Source organism: Nicotiana tabacum, chromosome 13 (genome assembly GCF_000715075.1).
Source record: "Nicotiana tabacum cultivar K326 chromosome 13, ASM71507v2, whole genome shotgun sequence".
NCBI lineage: Eukaryota > Viridiplantae > Streptophyta > Magnoliopsida > Solanales > Solanaceae > Nicotiana > Nicotiana tabacum.
The window spans coordinates 63,807,494-63,823,309 of record NC_134092.1 but is presented as its reverse complement, the minus strand read 5'-3'; the positions used below and the strand labels follow the sequence as shown (position 1 = coordinate 63,823,309).

The 15,816-nt window shown below is 36.8% G+C and overlaps 1 protein-coding gene across 3 annotated transcripts; it reads right to left on the bottom strand.

The window, feature by feature from the left end:
- Positions 1 to 303: 303 nt before the first annotated feature.
- Positions 304 to 14,997, bottom strand: LOC107785176 (3-phosphoinositide-dependent protein kinase 2). Of its 3 annotated transcripts, XM_075228009.1 has the most exons (12): positions 14,755 to 14,997; positions 14,046 to 14,480; positions 13,001 to 13,181; positions 12,810 to 12,862; positions 12,339 to 12,611; positions 12,158 to 12,266; positions 11,963 to 12,041; positions 11,537 to 11,702; positions 1,908 to 2,042; positions 1,640 to 1,806; positions 736 to 958; positions 304 to 621 (listed from the first exon to the last, which is right to left on the bottom strand). In XM_075228009.1, exons 2-12 carry the CDS (start codon positions 14,199 to 14,201, stop codon positions 538 to 540), a joined length of 1,626 nt encoding a protein of 541 aa, XP_075084110.1. In that variant the 5' UTR covers positions 14,202 to 14,480; positions 14,755 to 14,997; the 3' UTR covers positions 304 to 537. The 3 variants fall into 3 exon arrangements, with proteins under 3 accessions (XP_075084110.1, XP_016461900.1, XP_016461901.1); XM_016606414.2 differs by lacking the exon at positions 14,755 to 14,997 and having other exon boundaries at positions 1,640 to 1,824; positions 12,339 to 12,440; positions 14,046 to 14,466; XM_016606415.2 differs by lacking the exon at positions 14,755 to 14,997 and having other exon boundaries at positions 12,339 to 12,440; positions 14,046 to 14,466.
- Positions 14,998 to 15,816: the final 819 nt, after the last annotated feature.

The window sequence follows — 15,816 nt, the reverse complement described above, 5'->3', positions numbered from 1 at the left end:
TTAAACCAGAGTCATAACTATTTTGCAGTTTGGTGCATAAACTACTCTTTATCTTTTTGGTTAACCATTTTTTATTTCTCTTTTGACCCCAACTCCATCCTAGAAGTATAAGAAAACAATTAATTTAGGTGTGGTGCTTGGATAACAAGGTGTGAGCTTGAATTTATTCGTTCAGAAAAAGAAAAACTGTTGAATAAGCCCCCAAAAAATGGTTTAAAAAGGAAAAAGAAAGAGGGCTGTTTGTTTTCGGAAAACAATAAGTCTTGTTTCAGAATCAAAATTTTGGTTTCTAGAAAAAGCTGAGAAGTGAGAACTTTCAGTTAAAGAGTCTCTGCCTTTAAAAGATTGTACCTTACATATGTGTTGAAAGCTTCATCCAAGAAAAAAGAAAAAACTCTGGTGAAAATGACTAGACCTGTAAATTAAGTTGTATTGATAAGAATTCCATGGGAGGATCCAACAGTTTCTTGATCCCCTGTGGCCCCTAGTGTTTTATTTCTTTTGCAAAGAATATATGGTCGAAATGAAACATAAAAATCACCGGTTTTGGAGAGCTTCAATTGCTTTTTTCCACTGCATTGCTCGTTGCTTAGCATCCTCGAAAGACAATACTTTCTTTGGCTGTATGATCGATCACAAGTTGCATAGACATACAGAGATTGAGTTAAAACTATGATAACTTGGGAAAAACATAATAAAAACTCATCAACCAGAATTTAGCCAATTATACTTAACTGTGCAAACCTTAAACTGTGAAGGACTTGTGACTTGAATACTAAGATCGTTAGAATTGTCGGACCATATAATGTTCCCTTTGACCACCAACTTTGAGGGGTCTACATAGATCAACTTTGGCTTATTTGTCAGGATAAGCTGAACTTTCTTGCTTGTAAGCTTCTGTATCTTTTTCACCATGGAGATCATAAGAACGGATTCACCAGGCTCCAAAAATTGTTTCCTGTTGATGAAACACGTTGACATGAAATTACTGATCCATAAAGAATGAGAGATGGAAAAACCTAATGAAAAAAAGAATTTGTCATTTTCCTCTTGACAATTCTAGTAGAGTAGTAACCTATACAATGTATGCTCGGGAAGAACAGAAACAAGTTTCTATATGAAACTTAATGTAAGCATTCATCCACATACTTGAAGGCTATTAGCTTGCACCACCAGAAGTTGGTATATTAATTCATGTAGCAAAAGATTACTTGCACTAAAAAGTGAAAACTGCATGTATTGAAGTGTGCAATTTAGGGATGTCATTTCCCTCTTTACGAGCCTAGAATAGGTTAGGAAACATAAGGAGTTTCAGAAGCTGCAGATATATGCAAGAATCTGGCATCCAAGTAGAACACGATACTTTTTCACATGTTAAACCACAATTACCAAAGTACAGAGACTACCAATTCCAGGACAATATTCTATAGTTCTTTTTTTTTTTCCTTGACAAAGAAAAAACTAAAATTTAAATAAGGAAAATGCCATGACTGGGTAGGATTAACTAGATCTCTTTCCACTACATAAGATTTGTAGCTCCCACAACAAGCAGCAGGACCATTTTGACATAACAAAGCTGCCCCATTTTAAACGTTATACCAAGAGAATGCAGCTAATACTCCAGACAAGTTAAACCTACCATTTTGAATCAAAAGAGTCAATTGAAGCAAGCCTGGTAATGCTACCAGCTTCAGAAGAGGATGTTGCACCACCATTTCCGTCATTAGTTCTAGCTGATCCATCCCCAATATGTGATGGATTCAATGAAGAATCGTGATCTTCACCACTGCTACGAGTAGAGTGGGCCTGAAGATTTGGGATAGCCTGTTAATACTTCTATGAACGGTTATCGCTTTGAGCAGAACGAAATAACGCTTCAGAGATAAATATGAAAGGAAATGGCATACTTTTGGCTCTGCAGCAAGACATGGAGGAGTTTGAGACCTTAAACTATCCCAATCAACCTCCCTAAAGAAAGGATGGTTCTTCAGTGAAGCGTAACCATCAGGTCCAGCACCTGGTCTTCGGCTAGGATCAATATCCTGAGTCGTTACATCAAAAAAGTATATGAACCAAACACTTACTTAAGCTCATCGATGTGTCTGAGCCCGGAATTAAATCTCATAATCATACTATATTATAAGCATGTAGATCAAAAGTTGAATATGAAAGACTAAAATGACCCTATAATATTATTGGACTTTTATGCCCTTAAAAGTTACATTAATAATACTTTCAATATTAATAAACAAAATATGTAAGCTACAAAAGTTAGTTTTGTAACGTTAAATTTTCCATGGGATTGTCAAAGAATTTATTAAGGTACATCTATCTAAATTCTTCACTTTACAAAGTTAAACTCTTTAACTTCCCATGCGTATAATAATTTTTTAGAGCTAACATTTACAGTTCTTATATTGTATCTTCTCCTTCTAATTTTTTACCTTAAATGTTCTGATTGTTACTATTTCAATCCTTTTCTTATATAATAATCATGATTCAAAGCGTTTTATCATCCATGTACAAAACAATGTAATTTTTTTAATTTTATACTAAATACATGGGATGCACGTGCAACGCGCGTGCACAGGACTAGTAGGAACAAAAAAGAGACAATAGTATCAATAATGATTTAACAATACCCCCTACCCTTCAACCTCTTCCGCTCCTTCTATCCAAAGGAAAAAGGTGGGAAGGGGGAAGGAGAATCTTTTTGTTTATGCACACAGTACGTCAGTAAATTACTTTTCCTATACCACGTAGCAGTTGTTACATGTGACAAAAAATTACATCCACTTTAACCAAACTTGCTAGCCAATACATATATAACCAGTTTCTGCTCTGGAGTCTGGACTTCACTCTGAAGATGTAAAATAGCTTGATGTCATTAGAAAGGCGAAAAAAGACTCACAAAATTTAATGAGAACACCTCCTTCTCCTCTCAAGTCTTTGTTCCATCTCATAAGATAGAAGAGCAGAGAAAACAAACAGATTATTGTTTCAGTCTTACATTGATAGTTTGCGATTAGCCCATCATATAATGAATCAGCTTTGCTCCTTGTTGAGAGTTAGCCATGTAGACGTCACTCAGACTCATAAAGGTTCCTCTGTTGGTTTTTTTTTTCTTTAAAGTAAAAGCAAAAGGTGAAAAATCAGATTCACTGTCACATGGTGTCATTGGGCGGAGATGATTTTAGGGAAAAATAAAAGGTCATGGAAAAGGTGTAGGATTATTGCAGTTGGGCTTGCATTACAAGATCAAGTATCTTGGTACAAGATATTTGAACAAACTGCTTTTTGTTATACCTAATAGATAATTGAATGCAATACATAGACATAGGAATAAACACTTCAATTTTTTTTTTTTTTGGTAATAAACTGTGAATATTACCAGAACAAACTAAGAGCATCTAGATTCCAAACCACCTTCTAGGAAGATTGCTCAAAATACTAAGATCTCAGAAAGACAAACCAAACCAATCATCTAAGGGAATCTAATTACAAAGCCTATGTATCAAAACTTCGCAGTTCCTAGCTTTCATAGAACCTGCACAATTGCTAATTCTCTCCGTAAGTTCTTTTTGAATTTGTGTAACTATGAACTAACTATTTACAGTTATTTGCCTAAATATTCTCCAATTTCTAGCTTACCATGTATAGTGAATCATGGCCCCATAAACTACAGCTGCAACTTCTTTCCTAAGTTGCCTCCAGTGTCTATTTCTGATCCATTGCAGGCTCCTTCTAGTAGTCTTTTGCGGAATAGCAATGCCTGTCCAGGTAACCATTGCTGCTCTTATTGCAGTAATCCATCCACATCCAGCAAAAAGATGCTGCTGAGTTTCAGGAACTTCAAGGTCACATAGGCAGCAATTCAAGTTCCCATCAATATATATATTTAGTTTCATCAGTCGTTCCTTTGTTAACAATTTGTCATGGTAAGCAAGCCACAAGATCAATCTCTGCCTAGGCGTCATCACTGCACTCCATACCAGTTCAGCTTCCCGCATCCTTGTCATATCCCCAAGCATAGCATTATAACTACTTGACACTGAGTAGATACCATTTGGAGTTAACTTGTACCTGTCCCTGTTATACCATTGTGTCATTTTCTCTTTCAATGCATTAGCTTCTTCCAATACCAACTACAATCTTGGGGAGGATTGTGTTCCCAAATGTTCCTGCAACGCTTCATATAAATCTCATGTACCCATTTAACCCACAACACATCTTTCTTTGTGACTAATTGCCACAACAGCTTACCAATAGATGCAATGTTCCATAACTTGCAACCTTTTATGTTCATTCCACCAATCTTCTTTGGCTTATACACCTTTTCCCAAGCCACTAGAGATATTTTCCTCGGCCCTTCAGAGCTCCCCCATAGGTATTCCCTGCACTTCCCGTCAATTTCCTTTATCACACTTTGTGGTAATATGAACACAGCCCCCCAAAAGTTGTATATGGAGAAGAGGATAGCAGTTATTACTTGTAGTCTACCAGCATAGGAAAGCTTCTTGGAATAACCACTACTCATTCTCTCAGTGATCTTCTCTACTAGTTTATGACATTCCAACCTGCTCCACTTCTTTGAAGATAGAGGCAATCCTAAGTATCTAATAGGCAACGATCCTACTGTGAAGCCTGTGCTCTCCAGTATCCTCTTTTGATTATCTTCATCAATACCTGCCAAAAATATATTGGACTTACCCAAATTAGCTACAAGCCCGGATGCTTCACTGAAACGAGTAATGGCCTCCATGATTCTGTTGATGGAGTTTAGGTTGCCTTTGCAAAACAACATCAGGTCATCAGCAACAATTAGATGTGTGAGGTTTGTACTTTTACACATTGGATGGAATTGGAAATCTGGCAAGTCACTCATCTTTCTAAGGACTCTAGTCAAGTACTTCATTACAATCACAAACAATAATGGAGACCTTGGGTCCCCTTGTCTAAGCCCTTCTCCATTAACTCTGACAGTGAAACTAGTAGAGGTGACACAACTCATTACAAGGTGTACAAAGGAATGAGGGAATCCATAACCTTTTAGAACCTCTTCCAGGAAATCCCAACTTACCATATCATAAGCCTTCTTGAGGTCTATCTTCATCAAGCATCTAGGTGTAGTTTTCCTATTATAATGTCTTAGGCGATCATGGCAGATCAAGACATTATGAATCAGATACCTCCCCTGCACAAATGTTGCTTGGTTCTCACTTCTCAACAACCAACATTGCAATAGCCTTCTTAAGCCTCTGGCAGATAAATTTAGAGATGCATTTATAAATCACATTACAGTATGATATAGGTCTGTATTGGTTAATGGTTAGCAGACTTGGGACTCTCTACCTTTGAAATTAAGGCTATAACAGTAGAGTTGATATGCTTCAACAGTTGTCCATTTTCAAAGAACTCAAGTATGGCACCTTGACATCCTCACCTACAATGGACCAAGCAGCCTTGAAGAACCCACTTCCACACCCATCTGGACCAGGACTTTTATTCTCCTTTATGCTGAACATAGCCTCCTTTACCTCCTTTGCTGTATATGGTTTTAGAAAAGCTAATTGTTGGTCTGTAGTTAGTACATGTCCATTTTTCAAAAAATTGTTAAAGGCTCTCACCCTTTGCTGTTCTTTCTGCCCTAATAACTCCTGATAGTAATCCACAAAGATATTGGCAATTCTACCTTGATTGTCAGTTATCTGCATTATGCCTTGCTGCAATTTCCTGTGCTTTATTACTGTGAAGAAATATCTTGTGTTATCATTTCCCAATTTAATCCAATTTACCTTACTTCTTTGTTGTAGGTAAATCTCAACCAAGTAAGAAGACTGCCTAAACTTAAGGAATTTCTCCTTCTCCGCCTGTTGTAAGTGCACATCAAGGGGATTCAGATGCAGTGCTGCTTGTGCTTGAGTAAGGGCCACTCTATCCTCCTCTGCAATATCTATAATGTTACCAAAATGCTGCCTGTTCAAACTTCTTAGCTTTTGTTTCAGCATTTTAAGCTTCCTCACAACCTTGAACATACTACATCCATCAACCTGATGCTTCCATCCTTGTTGTACTATATTAAGAAAATTTGAATGAGTAGACCAAACATTGCAGTATTTAAATGCAGCTTTAGCTCTTCTTGGGGCATTAGCCTTTAACAACTTCACTGGACAATGATCACTTTCAGGAAGGAATTGGGCTCTCAAGTCAGGCATAGAGTTGAGCCACTCAGAATTTATAATCGCCCACTCAATCTTGGAAAGTATTTTGCTATCCCCATGCCTATCATTCCAAGTATATCTAATTCCACTACTAGGTAAATCAATTAGCCCACAAATCTCCACACAGTTATGAAAATCCATTATCTCTCATACTTATGGGGTTACCTCCAACCTTGTCTTCAACTTTCAACACAGAGTTAAAGTCCCACATTACCAACCAAGGCATGCTTACCCCTATGATTACATCTTCTAAATATTGCCACATGCTTCTTATCTCCTCCTTTGTATTGAAGGCATACAAAACAGTAAGGAGATGGCTGACTTGCAAACTAATGTGCTTCACTTGGCAAGTTATTGCCTAAGCTGTCTTACTAACTAGATTAACTTGAAACCAATCAGGTCTCCAAGTCAACCATACTCTCCCATTATAGTGGAGATCTAGGTTGGTTATGAATCCCCAACCTCCAAACAAATTTCCTGCCACATTTTCTATCTTGTTGACTTTAATTTTTGTTTCCAAAAGTCCTATCATACCAATGTTCTCTTTGTTACAAAGGAGCTTTATCTCCTTTTGTTTGTTAGGGGCATCCATACCCCTAACATTCCAGCACATTATGTTATACATTACTTAAGGGAGGTTTTTTGCATCCATACCCCTAACATTCCAGCACATTATGTTATACATTACTTAAGGGAGGTTTTTTGCATTCCTCCCCCTTTATTCACTGGACTCTTCACCCCTTCAACAGGCCTGCTTTTACCAATGGTTGAAAGGTATTTATACTAATTCCCTTGTTCTCTGTTTGCTTAGTCTTTGCATTCCTGATACTATTCATTGGAGTCACCCATCCTTCATTATTTTGTCTAGTTGTCTGCATTCCTTCATTCACTTTACTGCCTTTATCCGTAGGAACTTTGCTTGTGTCGGTGGTATGTACAACAATCTGCTCTTTGCCTTTCTTTGCATCTTCCTTGTGTTCCTTAGGGGCATGTGGCTTAGCCACCTTCTTTGTCCTACATGTTTGTTCATCATGTCCATACTTCTTACAACATTTACACAATGTGGGCTTCCAATCATACTGCACTTTCTGTTCCATCAATGTCCCTTTCTCATTTTTGAAGACCACTTTATCAGGTAATATTGCATCCAATTTTACCTCTATACGTAAGCTAGCAAAACTTAATCTTCTTTTTTGTTATGTATGCTTATCCACCGTTAGTGGCCTCCAATTAGGCTCCCAATTTTACTTAGCCCCTTAGGACTCCAATATTTGAAGTCTAAACCAGGAAGCTTAACCCAGATTGGAACTGTATATAGTTCATCTCTAGTAAACTCCATGTCTGGACTCCAACCTTTTACTATAAATGGTTTATTACCAAAATGGTATATTCCTCCTTGTATCACCTCATTTTTCCCCTCATTATCAAACCTAACAAGCACAATACCATTTTTTTAACATGGACACCTTGTTTATCCCACATTTGCCCCAAAGTCGTTGAACATAGCCATTATGAACAGAGAATGGCGGATGTGCCCCCAAAACATAACACACTACAGCATTCTTCCAGTAATCCAATTATGTAGTAATATCTTCCGTTTCAATTTCATCCACAGGAATTTCCTCATGAATTTCAGGTGCTATATAGTAAAGTTTAAATCCAGCATTAGTTACTCTAGTGATGTCAAAGTTATCCCAGATGGAGCCATTGACACTCGATTCTGGTGATGCTTCCACTTCATCAGCCCATGAAAGTTTCCTAGTACTTCTCCCAGTTTGCACGGACTCCACCCAGTCTCGATGAGGCGGTGTTGTTCCTTTGTCCTTTGTCGTCGTAGGTGACTTAATCTGACTTTCGATTGCAATTGAGTCTCGATTCCCCTCTCGAATGAGTTCCCTTGTCATTGGTGTTTCTTCCCTATTTCCAGTCTCTCCTATCTTCAAATTCAAACCTGTAGTCGATTTTGATTGATTATCTTTCTTCGGTTGCTGATTCCCAAGGAGTGCGGCAGATTCCTGTGCCATGAGCGCCTTCTAAGAGGGATTCCGAGCTGTCTTTGCCATGGAGGCGCACATTATGCTAACATGCGCTGAGAGAGAAAAGGAAGCCCGCCACATGTTAAACACTTCAAGTTGTTAGTTGTATCTTCTTCCTGGATAAGTCTCAATTCAGGAAATAGTCTTTGGTTGATGTGGAATACATGAACACTTCAAATATTTTGTCGTAGATCTTATTGGACTAATCCAAATTCAGGAAATGCATAATCACTTCAAACAAAGAACAAAAACATAGACCTAAAAAATGTTAGTCGTTGATGCAAGATCAAAAAAGCTAAAAATCCAAGAAATTCAAGAAGTCCAAGAATCCATTCAAGATTAGGATTTTTTTTCCTTAAAGATTAGGATTTCGTGTTTCTTAGTTCCTAGTAATTTAATTCTCGTTTTAGTAGGATTATGTTTGTAGTTCTAGCTAAACTAGAATTGTTAGTTGGTATGTCATTCTTACTCGATTTCTTTTTCCTATTTTAGTTAGGATAGGTTTTCTTAGCCTTATTCTTATTCTAGTTAAATTAGGATTAGTTTTCCTTAACCTTATCAATTTTACTCATTGTAAGGCATATTTAAAGGGCTCAATATGCCTCAAATAAAGGGGTTGATTAGTTTCTTTGAGCATTAGCTTCAAAAACGTGATTGACTCTTTTATTTCATTGTTCTTCCTTTATTCAACGCTTCTTGCAATCTTGCAGGATTGAAAGAACGAGTGGTCAAGGTTCTTTTCATCTTACATTCTTCTCACGGGAGTTTGAAGAACGCTTTCGCTAGTTTTGTGAAAAACTTTAGCGGGGTGCTTTTGTTTTTCTCTCTTCTTTCTAATTGAAAGATACAAAACCTTGAAATTACATCAATTTGGTATCAGGGCACAGGTTCCAGGTTCGAATTCTTGACTTGTTATCTTATTCATCGTGTCACCAAACTAGAAAATAGCAAGTTCGTGATCCTCTTCAATGGATCTTAAATTGAAAAATTAGAAATTAAGAACTACAGTCCTTAAATGAGACAATTAAGAAATTAAATTGCAATTAAATAGCTTGACGGAATCAATAAGGCATCTGACTGAATTGGTTGAAGGTTTGGTGCTCCAATCACCACATAATTCCAGTGCTACCGCCACGTGTACCACTTCGTTATTCACCAATTCAACCGCATACAGCAAGATATATTGTGCAACTTGAAGAGGTTGAAGCCGACCAAGACATAAGAGTACCAATGCACCATGCCCAATATGATAAATATTCAGATAATCAAGGGAGTGAAGAGGACAAAACTAATGAAGACCAATATCAAAGAGACGAGGAACATGCATTGGATCCACAAGTTGAGGATTTACTACCAAAGTTTTATGATGATCCATTGGAGTATCCAACCATAGGTGTCACTGACTTTCCGCCTTTAAAAGATGCTCAACACAATATTGACTTGATTGTTGACTTTATCATTCCAAACAAGTCAGCATATTGCGTTAATCCTAAAAGTCCATAAAAATATGCATGAAGAAGATGAAGGATTACCTATAAAGGAGTGGATAATGGAGAGTTTGAAGTATATTGGAGAAACAAGATGTCTTCAACTCATAAAAAGTGATTGTTGGTGTACAAGCATTGTAATTGATGCAGTCTCAAGAAGAGCGTTGATCTCCATGCTTAATTCAAAGTTAGACATGGAGTTGGCTAAGTTTCATATAGTTCTAACACCGATAACTTCATATCGTCAGTTGAAGTTTAATAGTCAATATAGAAAGATTACATGGAGAAGGCATGGTAGAAAGTGGGATTTAGTTCGACCACATGCTAAGTTTTCTTACAACGTGAAGAAGCTCTATGATAAAGTAGCAAGATGTAATTTGAAACCTAGTGAGCATTGGGTACCTATTCTTTACTATAGCAAATCTTGCGCCATCTTTGGAAGTTGTTAAACTCGAGGACGAGTCTTTTTCAACCAGGGAAGAATGATGCAAGATCAAGAAAACTAAAAATCCAAGAAATTCAAGAAGTCCAAGAATCCATTCAATATTAGGATTTCTTTTCCTTAAAGATTAGGATTTCATATTCTTGCTTTCTAGTAATTTAATTCTTGTTTTCGTAGGATTATAATTGTAGTTCTAGTCAAACTATGATTGTTAGTTGGTATTCTATTCTTACTCGAATTCTTTTTTCCTATTTTAGCTAGGATAGGTTTTCTTAGCCTTATTTTTATTCTAGTTTAATTAGGATTAGTTTTTCTTAACCTTATCAATTTTACTCATTGTAAGGCCTATTTAAAGGGCTCAATATGCCGAAAATAAAGGGGGTGATTAGTTTCTTTGAGCATTAGCTTCAAAAACGTGATTAACTCTTTTATCCCTTTATTCAATGCTTCTTGCAACCTTGCGGGATTGAAGAACGGGTGAGTAAGGTTCTTTTCATCTTACATTCTTCTCATGTGAGTTTGAAGAACGCTTTCGCTAGTTTTGTGAAAAACTTTAGCGGGGTGCTTTTGTTTTTCTCTCTTCTTTATGCTTGAGAGGTGCAAAACCTTGAAAGTATATCAGTCGTATGTGTTTCTTGGATTAGTCCCAATTCAGCTGACAGAAGAAAAGGTTGACAACAAGAGGAATTCCAGCACAACCAAAAAAAGGAAAAAAAAAAAAGAAAGAAAAACCTAGATTTTACTCTTGATCACAATGGTTACTCATTCGTCAACTCATACAGAAATAGTAACTAAAGTATATGCTGATGCTCAAAATGGTTGACTAATCACCACGCAGTATTTCCCACCTCCATACGTGGTATAGAGGATCTTGTCCTGAAAATGCACCTTGTAGGTTGTGAGAGAGCAGGGACCTTATAATATGGCCAAGGCCTTATCTTTGGTCGATGCAGAACTACATTCTACAGCGAAACCTATTTGGAGAGGAGCTTGAGAAGAGGCACATGGCCAGTTGTTCCGATACGACGATGCCATCTATGTGCAGAAGGACCTAGTATTTGGTTGATGTGGGACAAAGTCTCGCGGCACCCAACAGTAGAGATGAGACTCTGTTTATTGCTAACAAATGTAATTATCTAGAGACTAGGTTAAACTGATGAAGCAAATCAAAAGCAGAAACTCAGATAAATTGTTAAGATATTCACCGATAGAAATTTATGGGTGAGACTAACTCAAGTTGAGATTCATATGAGAAAAGAAAAAAGAAGACAACAAAGAAAAAGTAGGGAGGAAAGGAGAAGAGGAACCACAGGGAAATGCAAGTAAGATTAAACAGGAAAAATAGCTTACCAGCAACCTATCAATGAGATCTCTGGCTTCATCCGAAAAATGATTTGGGAACCTGATATCTCTTGCAACGATTCTTTGAAAGATGAGCCATTCGCTGGCATCTTTAAAGGGAGAAGTTCCTGAAAGCATTTGATACAAGGTGCAGCCAAGTGCCCAGAGATCATTTCTGGTAGAGCATGTCCAAACGGAATAATTATGCTTTCAGTTAAATATGCATAATTCAGACAACATCAATGAAGAAGTGTAGAAACTAACAGCAATTATATTTAGGACCAAGGCACAGTTGATTGATATAGTTTTCGGAGATTTAGGTTCCGTTTTCAGAACTCAATATTATGCCCTTTGTATGTGGACTACCGTACAATCTAATATTAATACAAAACGAAGAAGCAAAAGATTTGTCTTTACCAAGGATAGAGTCCATACCCAAAAGTTGCAGGAGAAGAATTTAAAACTTCAGGAGGCACATATGCAGCTGTCCCCACAAAAGTACAAGCCTTGTCATCTAAAGAAAATAAAGACCAGTGATTCAGTAATGGCAATGGCATCAAAACACCTATTTTGTGCTTACGTGATTCTCATGATTTCCACGGAAGTGACCTTACAGCAAGCAAGATATACCTGATGCTGCATTTGGAAGGACTGTTATTCTGCTATCTTGCATGGGCTTTACACTGCCAAAGTCGGCAACTTTAATATGTCCATCTGCAGTAAGTAGCAGGTTCTCGGGCTGCCATAAATAAAACAATCAAAATTGTCCTAGTATATTCTGTTGACACAACAAACCACATAATAAAAGTACCTTAATATCTCGATGAATCAATCCCATGCTGTGTATATATTCAAGAGCATCTGCTACTTCAGCTGCATAAAAACGTGCCTCCTCCTCAGACAAACGGCCTTTCTGCATGCACCAAAGTAAAAGTTTACAAGGAGACGGTTTAAGTGCTTTACAAGTCAAAAAGCAATGGCTGCAGATTGTGGAATTGTTCACACGCTTCAGATATGGGAAATCCTTCACTGGCAATGACATCAGAATAGCTGGATAGGGATATTCATAAGATGATTGGTCTTTCTGGAAGGTAACATCAGACTATTTCAGATTCAGGAAGTCAATCACAATGCAAACATCAATAAGAAAATATGCTATCGAGAGAAGTCGTAATACTACGTAAGAGTTTCACTAGTGACAAGATTTTATTTTACTTTTTGTGTTGTGACTTTTGATCCTTCATTTACTTTTTTTGATCGGAAAGATTCTTCATTTACTCACCCGGGTAATTTGTTCAAAAAGCTCCCCACCTTCGCAGGACTCCAGGCCCATGTCTTCCCAATAGGGTTACATGAAATTAGAAGGAGAAAAATCAATATTCGACAAGAAATGCCAGATATAAAGAGTGGAAAAAGATCATTAAAAAGAATGTGTATAATACTAATATATCAACAAATGTGTAGAATACTTACATAGTGAAAAAGTGTCTTGGAAGGTGAAAAATAGTCGTACAATGCCAGGATGATCCAGTTGATCAAGCACAATTCTCTCTAATTTCACATAAGCAGTCTTATTTTCTTTAGTGATGAACTTTTTGTCCATGATCTTCAAGGCATAAACATTCCCTGTATCTTTCTTTTTTGCTCTGACAACCTGGTAGTTTCCACAATTTGCATCCAAAACATCAATTAACATTCATGATTTACCCCCGAGGAAAAGCAAGAGGGGTGAAGGGAGAAGGACCGCACATGAGAAGAAATTTGTTAGTTACCAATACAGGCTAATAAGACGACCCCTCAACTGGAAATGGGCTTGGGTAACCCCTAAAGGGAGCTCTGCTTTAGGAGTGTGATCAACAATTAATGCTACCAAGCATCGCTTTTTATTCTGATACTAGATAATTCAAACCACATTCTAAAGATGAACTCACTAAAACGATTTTCTCGCTGGTCTAAAAGACTACTTCTGCAATATTCTAATTTTTTCTCTTTTTTCCCTTAGTGCGGAGCATTTGGCTGATAATTCATTACAGAACACTGCATATTGCTGGTTGCAACTGTAAACAATCAACATGTTAATCATGGAGCAAAGTGCTAGAAAATGAATAAAGACATCTGGAAGATGAATAAAAGTGACACCTGGGATGAAAATCAATAGTCAACCCATTATATCCAAAAATAAGGTGATGTTCCTTCCAAATTTCCCTTCCGAGTATGCAAATGAAATAACAAATTGAAGCTTCAAAAAGAAAATTCATGGTACTAATACCAAACCACTCTCTGCACCCCTCAAAAAAAGGAGCCAATTGACATGGAAGGTAAAAGAGACGAAGCATGTTAACTAACATATCACTAAGCCAAAATGAGCAGGAAAATAAAGCAAAATAATAAAAGCGAGAAAACATAAACATAAACTAAGCACAAAAAAAGAAAAAAATGGAAGAAGAATCTCAAACTAGACTGCTTCCAAATACCAAATAAAGAGAGGAACAGCGTAAAAGAGGATTTAAAATCTGACCTTGGAATAAGAACCAACTCCATAGATCTTTCCCAATTCAAAATCTTGGATTGTGAAATTCACCTGAGGTGCTCTAAATGCGAAGCTCTTAGATCTCTGAGCATTTGGTGCATTGTTCTGAATCCTAAGCTTTGAATTTAATTCTTGCTCCATCATCAGCTACTCCTCCTCCTCCTCCCCACCAACGCCAACATTTCAACCTAAAATATACATATATGTTTTTATCTGTGTTCTATATATGAAACACTATTACCTTCCTTTTTTCTTCTCCCCCTAGAAAATCAGGGATTTCAGCCCCTGCAAACGTCGCCCCCAAGATTCAAGTTTTAAAAGCAGAACCAGAGAGAACCATCACACATTAGATCAGATTTTCTTCATATTATAATCCTCTAACTTTTTCCTTTTTCTTTGAGAGACCAACCTGGTAAAGCCAATCTATATGCCAAAAAGAAACAAACGGAAATGAGTCCTTTTACATAGTTACATGCATGAATGAAAAAAATGAAAAGACACCAACACACACACACACATATATCTGCAAAAAGGTATGAACTTTAAATTTATCTCTCTTCTTTTTTTCCTCAAAACCCTAGAAAGCTAAGCTGAGACAAATCAGAAAAACTTCAGGTATGAATGGCATGGATGAAGAGTTGTAATGCTGGATGAAATTATGGGGATTGAAGAACACATTGAATTGAATGATAGGTACCTTTTCATTTCATTGCATTTGCATTACCGATCAATTATATCGCAATTCTTTTTCTTCTTTCTTTAAACTGATGAACACTTTTATTAGCCTCAAAATTGTGTGAATAATAATGGCATAAAATGTATAGGGCCTGAAAAGTAGGAAAAGCTGAGAAGGACATGCTGCCTATGATTGGGGAGCCCTTCAAAAATGGCATCAGTTACATTGCATGCTCCCATGGCTTTTGGTTGTGAGTTGTGATCAGAGTATCGGGGGTTTCATTGGATATTCCAATTTAGGTTCCATCTTTTTGTTTGACTTTAATCCATTTGCCAAATTTGGTAATGGTACAAATTCCCTTATTTCGAAATAATCATTACTCACATAAGTAAGACAATATATTGGTAGAGTCAAAATGGGGCATCTGCATCTATAGCCAAGTTTGGGGTCACAAAATTAAAGGTATATCTACTTTTGAACAAAAATTTACAATCCTACCCACTTTAGGTTCAACTTCAAACTTATCGGGTTTGAAGTTGAAAAAAAAATTAATCTAAAGTGCAATGCACTTAAGACCAATTAAGTCTAAAGTTCTGGACTTACGATGCAATTAAGGCCAAATAGGTTTGAAGTACAACAAATATTTTCATACACTTAGGCCAAATAGGTCTGAAGTGAAAAAATTGCACTCCAGACGCACTTAAGGTCGAATAGCTCTGAAATGCAACTAATATTTTTATACACTTAAGGTCAAATAAGTCTGAAGTTAAAAATTTGCACTTCATACACTTAAGGCCAAATAGGTCTGAAGTGCAAATTGCCCGGAAACAGAAACTTGTCTTCGAATTTTTACAATTCAATACATGATTTAACACCTAAATCTACTCTAAATGAGCTCAAATTTGAAACATAACCTCCAAATATCATCAAGAACAAACTCCAATCATCAATTTGTCAAAATAACAAAAAAATCTAACAAAACTATTTCGCAATCAAGAAGAAGAAATCCTAAGCATTAATAAAAAAAAATATAAAGCGCCACAGCAGCTCACCGCTGTCAAACACCATAAACCACCTTAAACA

Coding starts and splice junctions, on each gene's coding strand:
- LOC107785176 (XM_075228009.1), bottom strand. CDS start 14,201: ATGATGGAGCAAGAATTAAATTCAAAGCTTAGGATTCAGAACAATGCA. Junction 11,703..11,962: donor TCTTCTCCTGCAACTTTTGG/GTATGGACTCTA, acceptor ATGCTCTACCAG/AAATGATCTCTGGGCACTTG. Junction 2,043..11,536: donor ATCTCATTGATAGGTTGCTG/GTAAGCTATTTT, acceptor GTAACGACTCAG/GATATTGATCCTAGCCGAAG.